The sequence below is a fragment of the Drosophila mauritiana genome, chromosome 3L (genome assembly GCF_004382145.1).
Source record: "Drosophila mauritiana strain mau12 chromosome 3L, ASM438214v1, whole genome shotgun sequence".
Classification (NCBI taxonomy): domain Eukaryota; kingdom Metazoa; phylum Arthropoda; class Insecta; order Diptera; family Drosophilidae; genus Drosophila; species Drosophila mauritiana.
Window position 1 is genome coordinate 11279800 of NC_046669.1, and position 14960 is coordinate 11294759.

At 40.6% G+C, this 14960-nt stretch overlaps 2 protein-coding genes across 2 annotated transcripts; one reads left to right on the top strand and one right to left on the bottom strand.

The window, feature by feature from the left end:
* The first annotated feature begins 316 nt into the window (after positions 1-316).
* Positions 317-11726, top strand: LOC117142044 (ATP-binding cassette sub-family G member 1). Its single transcript, XM_033305915.1, has 7 exons — positions 317-466; positions 3459-3995; positions 8835-8964; positions 9491-10029; positions 10095-10607; positions 10667-10923; positions 10986-11726. Exons 2-7 carry the CDS (start codon positions 3905-3907, stop codon positions 11325-11327), a joined length of 1872 nt encoding a protein of 623 aa, XP_033161806.1. The 5' UTR covers positions 317-466; positions 3459-3904; the 3' UTR covers positions 11328-11726.
* LOC117142042 (aminopeptidase Q) lies at positions 11703-14939 on the bottom strand. Its single transcript, XM_033305913.1, has 4 exons — positions 14268-14939; positions 12837-14199; positions 12089-12771; positions 11703-12023 (listed from the first exon to the last, which is right to left on the bottom strand). Exons 1-4 carry the CDS (start codon positions 14852-14854, stop codon positions 11774-11776), a joined length of 2883 nt encoding a protein of 960 aa, XP_033161804.1. The 5' UTR covers positions 14855-14939; the 3' UTR covers positions 11703-11773.
* Positions 14940-14960: the final 21 nt, after the last annotated feature.

Here is a 14960-nt window from a genome sequence, read left to right on the forward strand (position 1 = left end):
TCTGCGATTCCTAAATTGTTTTAAACTTAAATGATTATGAACTAGTTACATTTGTTTATATAAAATTACAAAATAAATGTATTGCTTATGTATGCAAATAAGGATCTTATTAATAGACAACAATTATACATTTTAGGTACTACTTATTCTTAACTCAGTTGTACGTTTAATCTTATTCATATTTATTTGTTCTTTTCAATCTGGTATATGCTAATTTACTGATTCACAGACGTAAGACTCGAGTCGCGCTCTGTACTGCGACCATCCACTGGCACTTGGGGAACCCGTTGGACTGCGACTCCAAGTGCCGACTAAGCGTCAGTTCAGTTGTTTTCACGCCGCCGTCGAGAGTGGACGCGGTTTCGCCAGCTCTTCAAAAATTTAAGTTCGCGTCGCTTTGTCCTCGGCTAATTTCAGCACATTTTTCGCGGGGAAATTTGAAAAGCATTACATAAGCCAAGCCAAAGTAAGGAGTGATCATAAGAAAAATCAATACTATCTAAATCTGGTGTGCATATGCCAATTAAATCAATTTTCGCGAGCAAGTCAATTTCATTGCGCTCTAGTTTGTTTTCGTGCTTTGTTTTGGATCGGCTCTGTCCACAAAGGGGAGCCTTTTGTATTGTGTTTGCCCAGTCGGATGTGCAACAATGGCATAAGAACTACAATAATCTATATGCTCACCCAAATAATGCACATTGCATTCTGTGGACTAGCAATTCATTTTGTGAGATTTCACTAAATAGATTTCCCGACGATCGTAACTTATCTGAAAACAATGAATTATTGAAGCTTTTTATGATTTCAGCTTGTATTGCATCGTGGAGAGTATTAAACAAAATAATGTATTTATTTCTGATCTTATCTGTTAAAAAAAAAAAACAGTATAAATATGGTGAAATAATACCAAGACCATTTTTAATAAATTCTTGCATGCATTTTAAAAATTTCGAATAAAAAGTACGTTAGTTTCAAAGTTTCAGTTTAAAGTGCTGCTCACTATAATATAACTATTGTTATATTAATTCGACATTTGTAGATGAAGCAACTACACTTCTTAACTTGATTTATATTTAATATATATTTAACCCAAATTCACGATTTAAGATAAGCAAGAATCAAGGAATTTAATTTCATAAATTTAAATATATAAATTGTTTCACAATTCACCGCCGCTTTAGTTAACTCAATATTGTTTCCCTAAATTCCCTCTTTTCTATTCCTGCATATCTTTCTATTTTTGTTGTCACTGACCTATGACTCCAATGAGTAATTAAAAGTAAACAAGTGATTAATCACTTTGTTCAAAGTACACGCGTTTCTTTGTTAATTATTCAAGTGTATGGATTGCGCTTCTACGTGACATGGTTACAATCCAATTATTATTATTATTTAAGAGGGAATTACAATGCAACATCCTTAATTGGCCAATCGGCTTGTTTAATAAGCTTATTTAGGAATATCATTATACATTGTACACTATACACATAAAGAAAACAAAATCGATCACCTCTAAAGCCCAACAATAATTAATGCCAAAAACAATAAAATCTGACTAAGAACGTTAATTAAATTCGGTGCTGTTTGTGGTTTGCTAATGATTGTTTTTTATTTTCTACACACAATTCGACTTTTTAAGCGATTAGTTAACTGTCAGGAATTGACGAATTATTCGAATCCAATTGCTGGTTAACCCAAGACTTTTTTTAGTTATGGTAAGTTTTCGATATGCTAAGCGCTCTGTCTGGGGTCAAAGGTCACGCCAATCCGATGTGCTTCCACATTCAGTTGCCACCTGACGTCACGGACTACAGCACATAGAATAGAATGTGAAATTAGCATAAGTTGAGCTGAGCTTAGTTAGATTGGCATGCATATTTAAGCTTTCAATTAGCTAATCTCGTATCAACACATTGGTTATTTCCTCGTTGTGATTTAGTGTTCCTTTGGGATGCACTTGGCCCCATCTTTGTTTGTATCCCTCGGCGTTGCTCCAGGTTTCGATCTCGAATGGCTTCTTCTCCAGAAACCGAAACGGGTTTTCTGGTTTTGCATTTAGCCAGTCGGCGTCTGTTAATGTCGAATATTCAGACGGCGCCGAAAGCATTAAATGTGTAAATAAGCCAAAAACATTTCCGATTTGGCGACCCAAAGATTTCAAAGTATGTTTGCCCAACAAACAGGAGCAATCTACTTAGCTGCTCGGAATGTTTTAGATAAATAATAAATAATAATAACACGTCTTAATACCTGACAGATCTTATTAAAATCTAGTATTGAGTGAGACACAGATGCCTGTTGGCGGCGAGACAGTAAATAGAATTAAATTTTATCTTGTGCAAGTTAAAAGTAATTGTTTAATTTAATCGGGCAAAGCGAATTGCAATTGTGAAAACGTGATAAGTCTGCGATTTGAACACTCAGCTCCACCCAGAAAGCGAAATGTTCGTGATCCGCCTGTCACTTTTTTTTTAAGTCGTCTCGCCGATCAGAACTTGTTAGTTGTGAATAATATAATAATACCCTATGGACGGCTTTTTAAACAAATTTTAACCAGTTTCGGTATACAAGCTTAATAACTTATAGTTTTTCCAAAAGCTTAGCTTTTTTTAGGTCTCATTTAAATATAGCAATTTGTTCTTTCTTATAAGAAATATATACGATAATATCTTAAGTTTATGACACATATAATATTCCCTTGCTACTTCTTTATATTTTTTACATTTTTTACGATGTGATAAAGAAGCGAGTGAGGAGCCTTCTGCTGCACTCTAAGATCTCTTTGGTTTTTTTCTGATTATCATCTGGTTATTTATGCACTTCTTTGTCGTTTCCATATTATGAACTCTATATACAAACAAAATTATTCCTGGATTTAAGCCGGTTTTGCAAAGGGAATGACGCATTTTCCATTCTTGTAAAAAGTGTGCATTCAGTAAGGATTATGAAGATGTTCAGCAAAATGTTAATAACAACTGAAGAGAAGGACTTAAAAGCTTATAAACATGCTAATCAGCTACATTACGTCGTATTCTAACTGAGAAACAAGTTTTTCTCGACTTTTACGATTGGCTCTGCGGGTCGTCGATCTGTTTGCCAATTGAAATACTTGAACTTGAAAAAGATCACTGCAATTAGCTTGCAATTCAAGTTCAAGTTTAAACTTTACCAGAAGAGCTAACTGGTACTGCAACAATATATTTAAACTTTTACTACAATGTATGGCTAAAACTGCTTAATATTTTAAAAAAACATTTGTGCAGTGCTGAATCTGTGCTGAATTGTGCTGAATCTAACAGCCCGAAAAAACCTTTATCAGATTGCTTTTTGAGCTGCGGAACTCAAGGCCACCATAAAAGTTGATAATCGGCATATGCTATATATTAGTTTTTTAGTTTAGCCACGCTTTTTCTTCGCACACATGTCAAAATCTATAATGATTAATTTTTTATTTGCAGCGCGTAAGACGCCAGTGCGATCAAAACAAAACGGGTAATAAATCTGCAATCACACGGCCATGCGTGCATAAAGAGGAACAATAACAAAATCAAAAGTCAAAAAAATAAAAAACACAACAATAATAATCGCGTAGCTGGCAAAAGTACAACAAAAAAGACAAGAGCGAGTGTAAAATAAATATAAATAAATAAGCCAGAGAGATCCAGCACACATTCCCATTCCAATTCCGACTTTGGTGCGGTAGGTAATGACACATTCGGCAGCCAGCACACGTATCTAGATGCGAGCGAGCATAGTACGTATCTGAATCCGTCAGTGCAAAGCCGGGGAGCCACCATAGCCACCATAGCCATCGGAGCCACCCTTGCCACCCACGTCGTTCATTAATATATGAGCTTTTGAAAGCGGCATTAAAAAACGATAAACAAATTCATCAGAAATCGCCATGGAACAGTCGCAGAACCTACTCGCCAAACAGTCCAAAGATGTGGAGTTCCAAGATGTGTACTACACCGTCAAGGAGCGCAAGAACTTCTGTGAGTAATAGTATCTTGCATACATCTAACTAGTATTTATGCAATAACTAATCATTTAGAATGAAATATTCAATCAGAAACAGTGCTGTAAAATGGAAATTCTGACATTTAGTTTGGCTTAGTACAAGTATCTATATCTGGCTGATATCCACACAGTGTATTACATCAGTTGAATAATTAAATTAAATATATATATCTATCTTTATACTAGTTTAACCCTCGGTTGATCGCAGAGTGTTGTAGTGATCATTTAAATTAAAATGGACCCATTTGCTTGCCGCTTTATGTTGCGTTTTATAAGCGTGTTAGTTAATCGAAGTATCTCCCTGCAGCACATTTAGTTTAATGGGTTAACTCATATTTATGCCAGATATAATAGTGTTAATGTGTGATAACGACACAAGTCCTTCATGGCTTGCGATTTCGCAACTTCTGCAAAATGCCAAATATTTGTATTGCACACTTCTTTTTTTTCTTTTTGCATTCGAGTATATGTATCTGAGCATCTGCGTGGACTTTGTTTTTATGAGCTATGTGCAATGTTTCCTCGACATCGCAGCTAATGGTCGTCTTATGGTCAAGTCGTTGTCTGGACAAGTGGCAACTGCTCCATAATCAACAGCTTGTGGGGGCCAGCTCGTTAGCTCTTTTGCTCTTTTGCCCTTTTCCTTGCCTTCATTTCTAATGTCAATTGCTCAAGTGGTTACATTTGTTACATTGGACACACTTGGCTGAAACGGCTGACGTTCTGGGCCACGTTTATGGCCACAACCCCTTCATTTGGCCAAACGAGTTTTTCCCCCCGCCGTGTTTGGGCGAAAGTTCAAACTTAAGTGCGGATTCTCTGACCATGAATGCCATTGACACAAAATCGAATGGATTGAATAATATAATGCATTCGGCAGAGCCCCAAGTTCATTTTGGTTGACTGAATCGAATGAATGGAATTAAATCTGTCGACATTTTGCAATAGTTGAAAGAATAAGTAATATATAAAGATCATCTTGAAGGAAGTTTGATTAAAGTGTCCTTATTTTGTATGCACAATTTTAAAAGATAAATAGTTAATAGTAGTACAATCAGTTTTGTACCTTTTCTATCATTTAATAAACCAACTTAAATATATACGTTTTAGCCTGCACACAATGTAAGATGTAAAATGTAAAACATGCTTACAAAATTATTATAACCCTATTAAGTACTTTATTTGCCATTTTAATACTTGTCAATCTTAGGGTGCTAAAATAGTATTGATTTGTTGTGCCTGATTTATTCGATATTGCTGTAATTGCCGGATATCTACTTTGTAAACCACTTAGCATTTTACTGTAGTAAAATATTTAAAAGAACGACACTAATATAATCAAAAGTCTAGAAAGCAATCCATAATATTAGCAATATGCCCTTGGAAGTATGTATACTCGTGCCATTTCAATTGCGATTTAAATTCAGTCCGTAAGAAGTGTGATGGCTATAGAGGGCATTTGCCAGACACTTGGTGACTTAATCAACAGTTTAATTGCCTGATTTTGAACCGCTTTCGACCGAAGGGGGAAATGCTAACGAAACTGCTCACCAATAACTTAGTTTTCACAGAAGTTGAGCTTCCTCATTGCAGAGTCAAACTCAAGTACGACTGCTGATTAATTATTGCTCATACGCCATGTGCAACGTGCAACTAACAGTCAGCAGCGAGATGTCGCCAAATCTGGTTGCCATGTGGAAATAAGGAATGATAAGCATGAGAACAGTGCTGCCCATGAATATATAGTGATATATTTAATATATCAAAATGTATAAAAATGTATAATCATTAATTCTAGATCAAACCCAAAGTTATATTAGTTATATTTGTAAAACTTCTGTTTTCTATAGTTGTTGTTTCATTTGGGATATCGCGACTTCATAACCCACTGTTTGTGTAAATATATACCCAGAAGTCGGTATGTGAGCTTAATGTTTTGTGTACATATCTATCTCGGCACATGCATAAGTACACATCGCAGATACATTGCGACTTCCTCGATGTGTGTGCCCCGCATCAATGGAAACTACAGTAGTTGGCGACCAAAACATCCACATCCACAACCTCATCATCAGCACTAGCATCACTAGTCCCACTATCATTATCACCATGATGATCATCATCGTGATCGGCAGCAGCAGCAGCAATTGCAACTACAACGACAGCAATATTATGTTGGCGCACAGTGAAAAGCGAAAATTGCCCAACATTGATTGAATAATTTTCCCCTCCAAAAGTCGTCGAGCTCGGGACACGTTTTCTATTTTATTTGTATTTTTTTTTTTATATTTTTGTAACTGTTCCGCGACATGGAGTGCGCTTTTCCATTCCAAGTCAGCAGGGCCATTTTGGATTAGTCAGCCAGTCAATGTCCGGGTTGCATTCATTCAAAGGGGTTCAGTTTAACTTAAGTAGTCAATTAAATTGAATGAATCTTTAGTTCTGGATTTAAGTTAGGGATGCATCTTAATGCAAAGCTATGAAGTTCTTTTTATAGCCTTTTTTCGGGGTAGTAAATTCAAATCACTGTGCGGTAAACCAATAGAAAATAATTAGCTGCCATCATACTATTAGTGCTATAAAGGGCACTGAAAACCAGATAAATAATTCAAACTTTGCAATTTGTTGCAACCAGTGTGATATAAGTTTAATGACTCAGAAGGGCTTGGAGTGGAGTGGGTGATGTTGCATAAGAGATCGAAGATCACAGTTTCCAGGGTAGCATTGTAACAGAACCTATTCCAATGGCTGCTGCTCAGTGCTGCATTATAAGTAGCATTTATCGGACCAAACGCGACGGGCATGCTAATGGAATTGTGTTAATTAGGTAGAGGCGATTCAATTGCATCAATTAGCGAACTCGCCGCCGCAGGGAGCAGTGCCACCTCCTCTGTCCACCCAGTGCCCCAAAAGGTGAGTCCACAATCGATCTGGCTCAAAACCAGAGATTCGTTCGACCAATCAAGAAACGTGTTTGTTTGAGGCGCAGTTTCATTTATCATATGGCATGGAATTTGTATTACGAATTTTGGAATATTTTTCGCTGACAGTTAACAATGTTTGCCTAGCTGGATAATTTGTTTATAATTCGAAAGGAATTTTCTGATTTAATTCAATTACTCTTTATGGATTCTAGTATTATACTATGAATATCCAACCTTAAACAATGAAGTTCAGCGCGTTACAATGACCTGACTTTTGTGGTCTAAATATATTATTCGTTGGATAATTTCCCCAGCGAATTGTCACGCCTCATTATGTGACTCACGTAGAATCGTGGGAGCAGCGGTTTACAATGTTTGAGGTGTTTGAGGTGGGGGAGCGGTACGATAAGTCAGCCAAGCCAACGTACTGTTGATTGTTGGTCGCCGGTTTTGCTGACAGCATTTTTTCGGATTTTTCAGTTTTTTGATTTTTTTCGGTTTTTTTTTTTTTTGAATGATTTACGATTTTTAGACGCTGCGCGTGCTCAGAACGTGGTGACCAGAATATGGAGCTATGGAGGCGTGCTCCAAAGGCAGTGGCAAATTGATATGGGGCTAATTGCTATGATAATAGGATTATCGACAGACTCCGACTTCTCAGTGACCTTCTTGAATTGCTTCGCTATCCGCGATTCCGATGGTTGTGCAATGAATTTTAAATGGCCACTGGCTGCTGTGTAAAAACTGGGTCAGATATTGACTAGATTTCTCATTTACATATGTATGTCAATAATGAAAAGACATAATTCTATAATTCAATTAAAAAAGTTTATGCAAGCATTCAAAATTCTATCGTTTCCTAGATTGAAAGTTTGCACTCTTGTTATCAACATAAATCAATGCTAGCCATGTTTCCAGACAGACATTGACATTGAACAACATGTAACTGAACTTTATGATAAGCTTATATGTTTTTTTGCAAGGCTCTTTTGTAGAATAAAGTGCATTTAAAAGATTAATCTACAACCTCATTAACCCACGTGAGTCGAACACAGACCAATCCTTCTCATTAACCATCCGCCCTGTTGTACCAGACGTTCAGGGAGAAAGTGAAACCTAGGCGAATCCCAAGAAGCGATTAAAGATTAAGATGCTTGATTACGACCTTCGGTAATGCCTAGTAGTATAGTCCAGCTGCACTGCTGATAAGAACGCCGTTGGCATTGGCACATATTAACTCAGTCGAGACTGACAGATCTGGAAGAATGCAGGTCAGGTTCGCATTGCGATAGTGCGTAATTGGCTGCAGGGTATATAAATAAATTGATTCCTTGTGACCACCAATTCCTGGACCTAAAATGGTACCACTGTTACGGATTTTTCCACACCCAAGTCGAATTTTAATTGGAATAAATTATGCCCGTGCGAACACCTATAATTGTGGGTTTCAGACGGACCTATGGAATTTGGTAGACAGACAGACAGGGCGGAAGCTGGTTTCGTTTTATGCCAGTCATGAAATCTTCTCAAGCCCGTCATTTGTCATCCACGGTATCTTTCCACTCCCAGTCCAGTCCATGTCACGAAAATTATTAAAAATATTTAACTAGATGCTCAGCTGTTCTAAGCCATTCTGAGCCCATTCAATGAAAGTGATTTTCCCATTAAAAACGAAACTTGATTTATTCAGTTTTATGTCATAGCCAATCTTCATTATTTCATCTGTCTTATTAGCAAATCCCCTAAACCAGAATCGCAAGCGTTCATACGTAATAGCTAGAATATATTAGCTTTATAATTTCTGTGACTCATTAAGCCATTGAATATTTTCTCAGATGAGATAAGAAATCGCATATACTTAACATATTAGTTTATTTTATTTGATTTCAGGGCGCGTAACCGGTGAGCGTCGAATTCTGAATGGAGTCAGCGGCAGTTTCCGGAATGGTCAACTTTCGGCTATCATGGGACCCTCGGGAGCCGGAAAAAGCAGTTTGCTCAATGCGATTTCGGGTTTCAGGTGAGAACAATATGCCAAACCAGACCCGACTGCATTCGTCATTATGGTTTAAGTGTAACAAAACCAAAAGCCCATATAATTTGATGGAGCCGAAAGCTAACCGGTTCTATGATCCACAGACTGGTGATTAAACGCTGACTTTATGCCAACTCAAATGCGAAATAACTACAGGGTTCTGTAGATTCTGTGAGGGAAGGGGGTTGAGATAAGCAAACAAATATCTCCAGTAACATGATGCCATTCTGGATCAAAACAAACTTTGCCTTCAAAATAAATGTCGTAGTTTTGAATGAATCGAATGCTTCCTCAAAATACGGCGGAAATTTACAGAACTTGCTACATAATCTGCAAAGTCACGAAACGTAGTTTTATAAATAATAATGTTGGAAAGGCTGTTCGAATTGTTTTTTGTAAAATTTTTCACAAACGAAAAAAGGCGAACGATAAGAAAAAAACAATAATAGGAAATTCATTTCCTTGTTCGATGCATAAATAATAACTTTATCTAACTTTTAATGACTTCCAGACGCGACGGAGTCACTGGGAACATTAAGATGAAGCGGGACAACGCCTGCTATATCACTCAGGACGACCACCACCAGACCCTGCTGACTGTCGAGGAGCTAATGAATCTCGCCTGCGATCTCAAGTTGAAGAATCGTCACAAAAAGGCGGAGATCATGACCGATATCCTGGAGAATCTGCACTTGAATCACCGGCGCAATGTGACGGCGGAGAAGTTGAGTGGCGGTGAGCGGAAGCGATTGTCCATTGCCTTGGAACTGGTGGACAATCCCAACATCTTCTTCTTGGACGAACCAACCAGTGGGCTGGATGAAGTGACGGCTGCCCAGTGCATCCGTTTGCTGCAGGCGATGGCCTACGAGGGTCGCACCATCGTTTGCACCATTCATCAACCTTCGGCCACGATATACAACTATTTCGATAGCATCTACGTCCTGGCCAAGGGTCAATGCGTCTACCAAGGCAGTCCCAGAGCCACCATTCCCTTCCTGCGACTGGCCCAGCTCGATTGCCCCAGGCATTACAGTCCTTCGGATTACAGTGAGTTTTGCCAGTTAATTTCATAATTTCTGGGTTTACTTATTAGGATATCTTTTTTGTTGCAGTTATTGAGCTGGTGGATGCGGAGGATGGACACCTGGTGCCAGCACTCAGCGACCTAACCGAAAATGGCAAGCTGATCTATGTGGCCAGTCAGTCGGATCAATTGGCAACTCAGCAGGCGGTCACCACAATGTTTCTGGAGCAACAGAAGCGCCCATTCCTGCCCGCGTTTTTCTCCGGCAGCGCCGCATCCACGGATGGAACGCTAATTGGAGGCACCAGTGCTCTGTTGGAGCAAGTGAAGGCCTTTTCGAAGCGACTCCATACGGATCGGCGGGATATATCTGGGCTGCGTCAGTTTATCGTCCTCATGCGGGTAATGCTTTTGAGGATAACGCGGGCTCGTTTGGCCCTGACCATCCAATTATTCCATCACCTGTTGTGCGGTCTGTTCTTTGGCCTAATATTCTTCCAACTGGGCAACCAAGGTGCCCGGATGTTCGATCATCTGAAATTCTGCATCGGCGCTGTCCTCATGATCGTGTACACCCAGGTGATGGTGCCCATTTTGAGCTGTAAGTGTTTTGGATTTCTATTTCCTACTCGTATACTTAATCTGGAGATTATCCTGCAGATCCCGCTGAGGTGAAAGTGGTCAAGAAGGAGACCTTCAATCGTTGGTATACCCTTACGCCGTACTACATGGCCCTCACAGTGTCGCGACTGCCAGTTCAAGTCCTCCTCAACATCACCTTCATGGCAGTCACGTACTGGATGTCCGGATTGCCCCAACAGTTCTGGCGCTTCTGCATTTTTGTGGCTGTGGGTTTGATGATCTCCTTGGTGGCCGAGGGAATGGGCCTGGCCATTGGAGCCACCTTCAGCATAACGGTGAGTTTCCAAACCGCACCTGAGGTATACTTTCGGGCTAAAACATATCATTCTCTTTGCAGAATGGCAGTGTGGTGGGTCCGATGTTAATAGCTCCTCTGATGGGTTTGGCCGTCTACGGATTCGACTTTGCGCCGCAGATATCCGGCGGAATGCAACTGCTGATGAAGTTCAGCTATGTGCGTGTGGGCGTGGTTTCTTTGGTTCTAGCCGTCTTCGGATTTCAGCGAGAGGAACTCGACTGTGATGCGATATACTGTCATTTTAGCGATCCTCGCGTGCTGCTCAAATTTTTGGATGTGGAAAAGGTGTCGATGCTGCATCAGTTCGGACTGCTGGCCATGCTGATGCTGTTCTTCCGAGTGATGATGTACATCAGCCTGCGAAAGCGATGCTATGCCTGATTTCGAAACCAATACTCCAGATGAATCTTATCCCTAGCTTTAGGCAATGTCAATGCTGTGATGTTCGATTTTAAACAGACAGATAGATACTTCCTGTACATACTTATGCACCATTCCCCTGAAAAAGAACAAAGGTTAACATAAACATAAGATAGCTTAAGTTAGGATATAGTTCACATACACAAATGCCTTTTTAAAGCCAAATTATCTGCAAAGAAACTTTGAGATTAGCCAAATGTATATTGATAACATTTCGGATAAAATCTAAATGATACGACAATCCCCAAGTTGTTTGTTTGCAAGGAGAAGGCGAGCACATTTTTTACATTTTTTGTGGTTAAAGTAATATCAATTCGAATTGTACAAGAATAAAACCCATGTTTTGGCAATTCAACATTATTTAACTTGTATTTTTATTGATTTAACAATTATTTTGAAAATAGTTATCAGGCCGAGTCCGAATCAGAACTGTTTTTGGGACCATCATCCAAAGTAAAATCTCGAATGGCTTTAAGCAGATCAAAGTACAGGTTATTTCGCCAATTAACTCTGTCTAAACCAGGCTCCATTATGGATGATAGACTAGAAATCATTGAGGATGGAAGGTTCCTGTGCAAATGATCGTTAAGCGCCGAAAATTCGGCTTTTGTAGTCATCGCATTGATAAACGGGCTTAGAATCAATTTAAAGTGCCTGCTAGAGTAGTTCGAATATTCATATTCAGAGTTTTAAAGTTATCTTAAAAAATTTTAAATACTTACCTGCGCAGGATTTCCTTAGAATTCTCGATGAGAAACTGTTTGCCCACGTAGTAGCCCAATGGGGATCTCAATACGGCGCTCAGGATACCGGCTGTCAACGTTCTTGGAACCTTTTTTGAGTCAAGGGCCCAGGTGAGCAACTTTTGCATCGCCCAATACTCCGTGGTGCAGCTGAGGGAATTTAGGAGGATACTCTTCTCCTTATCATTCTCGGACTCAAAGAACATGTCCCGCACCATTATCCAATGAACTTCCAAGCCGTTTCGAATGCCCCTGCAGAGCACGATATCCCGAATCTCCTCCGGTATGGAGGAGCTGGATTTCTGGTCCATCGCCGTTTCAAATCGCTGTTGTGCGTCCGTTAGGCATTCCTTGATTTCGAACTGACATGCCAGCCGGTATAAAATCGCAGACAACGACAAATCCGATTTACTTTCGCTTTTCGTGGAATCTGGAGATTTCGTGGTGTCCGGCGATTTGGTATTGTCCGGGGATTCCGTGTGGTCCGAGGATTCCATGGTGTCCGGGGATTCTGTGGTGTCCGGGGGTTCTGTGGTGTCCGGGTATTCTGTGGTGTCCGGAGATTTCGTGGTGTTCGGTGTTTCCGGACCAGTTCTGGCTTTTGTTGGAAGGGAATTTAAGGTTGCTTTAAAAGCAGGCTCAATAAGTTTCTGCATGAAAAGCTGTAAAGGTTAGGTACAGATTAAAGGTATATATTCAAAATTAAGTTGGATTTGGTAGGACGCACCTTAAAGATACGAAAACCCGTAGTCATTCGCATGATGCTCTGTAGCTTCTCCAAATTGAAAAGCGCTGTTTCCCAAACCAAAACGCTGGTCTCATTCGAAAGATATGAGATCACGTTTAAGGTGACGTTATACGGCAATCGACCTGACCACGATAGACTGAGGGCATCATCGACCAACTGGATGCGACTAAGCTCCGGAATCTGGGTGAAATCCTGACGCAGAGCCTCGCTGATCAGCTGCAAGTTGTATGAATCGTAGAAGACACGAATAGGAACTGCAGCATCCACATTTATTAATAGCCAATCTTCCGGATTAGCGACGTGGCTGAGTTCCAATACATCTGTATTATTTTTCTGACAGCCAAGCCACTCCACCTGAGGCAACGTAAGATTCCTGACGATGTAAGCGACCGGGACCCACCAGCAGTCATTGGAACTGTTGTCCATTTTTTTCTGATTATAGCGATTCTGCGTTATGGTCACCATTTGCTTCACATCGTCGCGCTGGACGGTGAGTATTGGGAAACCTGGTTGCTTAACCCATGACTCCATCACAGTGGGTAAACTCACACCGGTGGGCAGCTGGTGACTTCGGCGCGCTCCTCGCTGGAACTCCTCCCACAGTTCCTTGGATGAAGCAGAGGAGTTGGCGTATCGCTTGAAGAATTCTTGCAGTCCCTTCAAGAATAACTTATCGCCGAGGGCCACCTTTAGCATGTGGGTGAGCAGGCACATTTTCTTTTTTCGTTGCTTCTGGTGTCCGGATTCCTTCACATCGGAGGCGATCGATTTTACTTCGGCCAAGGAATCATAATACAAAACATCTTGACGCGTTCGTGAAAGGTGCGTCGTGTTATAGGCCTCTTTGTCCATGGCCATCACCTGGACGCTCAGATAGTAGTTAATGCCGTCCCGCATATATTCTTCATCCGAATCTTCGAGGTTCACCAGCAGTCCGTTCCATTGCCGTGCTACCAGCTCGGCCAGCGTTTCCTGCAGGCTTTCAGGTCCGTTTTGACCTGACTCCACCATATCCTCGCCGTACACCATCAGACCCTGGCCGCTATACATTTCCGTATATCTAGGCAACACTACATGGTCGACCTTTCTACCCCAATCCGGTCCTTTTGGCAATGGATATGCGAACAAGGTTTCGTATTTACTAAACAAATTGGGCGTAATTTCCGGCACTTTTGCCAGTTTCTCAGCCAAGTGCAGCCGTGACCAGACGGTGATATTCTCACCCGTAGCCGCAGGACCACTGTAAACTTTCTGTAGATGATGCAGTGTCCACATGACCTGGTGTGTGGCTAGCGGTGGTGAACCCATAAATGTCGTCGACACAAAGTTTTCAATCTCCTTGCTGCAAGTAAACAAACACATTCATAAGTTTCGTATCCTAAATGTGGTTTCCTTTGAGGATTTACTAACTATGGTGTCTCCCTTATGGGTGGCATATTGCTGAGTGCAACGTATTTCCGGTCGTGCACCAATGTTATGTTGTATGGCGTCCGGAAGCGTGGGTCATCAAAGCAGGGAAACACGGTGTGGGCATAGTCCGGCTCCAAGCGAGTCATGGAGTAGAACACCTTCGGCGTTTTGTCGTAGTAGCCGGCAAAGTAGCCATATTGCTGCCGCCGATCTAGGTCACCCGAGAAGAACATGTTGAGTGTGTATGTCTCGCCACGTCTGAGTGGTAGTTCCATTACTATCTTAATCAAGCTGGGCTTTTTAATATTTCTCCTTATCTGGAGTGCACCGATTTTTCTGCCACTGGCCCATCGCAGTATCCATGTTTTTTGTTTAGACATGGTTAAGTTCAGGGAATTTAAATAGATGGCGCGAGTGGGTTGTGTCGCTTCAATATCGATGGATACGATGCCTTCAAACTGGTGCTGCTCATCTTCACTCCCTAGGCGCGTAAGAATCGTCAGATTGTAGCGCAGTGGTTTCACAAAGGATTCTGCGACCTTTCCCGATAATAATGTGCAAAATAATACAAGTATTCTAAGCAACATTGCAATGGGAAAGACTGCGACGAAACTAAGCGATCCTTAACAACTCCAACTAGCAAATTTACCTAATTGACGATTTCACGCCTTTTTATGGATCCGGTGGTTCTTA

Coding starts and splice junctions, on each gene's coding strand:
- LOC117142044 (XM_033305915.1), top strand. CDS start 3,905: ATGGAACAGTCGCAGAACCTACTCGCCAAACAGTCCAAAGATGTGGAG. Junction 3,996..8,834: donor CAAGGAGCGCAAGAACTTCT/GTGAGTAATAGT, acceptor ATTTGATTTCAG/GGCGCGTAACCGGTGAGCGT. Junction 10,608..10,666: donor GATGGTGCCCATTTTGAGCT/GTAAGTGTTTTG, acceptor ATTATCCTGCAG/ATCCCGCTGAGGTGAAAGTG.
- LOC117142042 (XM_033305913.1), bottom strand. CDS start 14,854: ATGTTGCTTAGAATACTTGTATTATTTTGCACATTATTATCGGGAAAG. Junction 12,772..12,836: donor CGGGTTTTCGTATCTTTAAG/GTGCGTCCTACC, acceptor TAACCTTTACAG/CTTTTCATGCAGAAACTTAT. Junction 12,024..12,088: donor TCTAAGGAAATCCTGCGCAG/GTAAGTATTTAA, acceptor GAACTACTCTAG/CAGGCACTTTAAATTGATTC.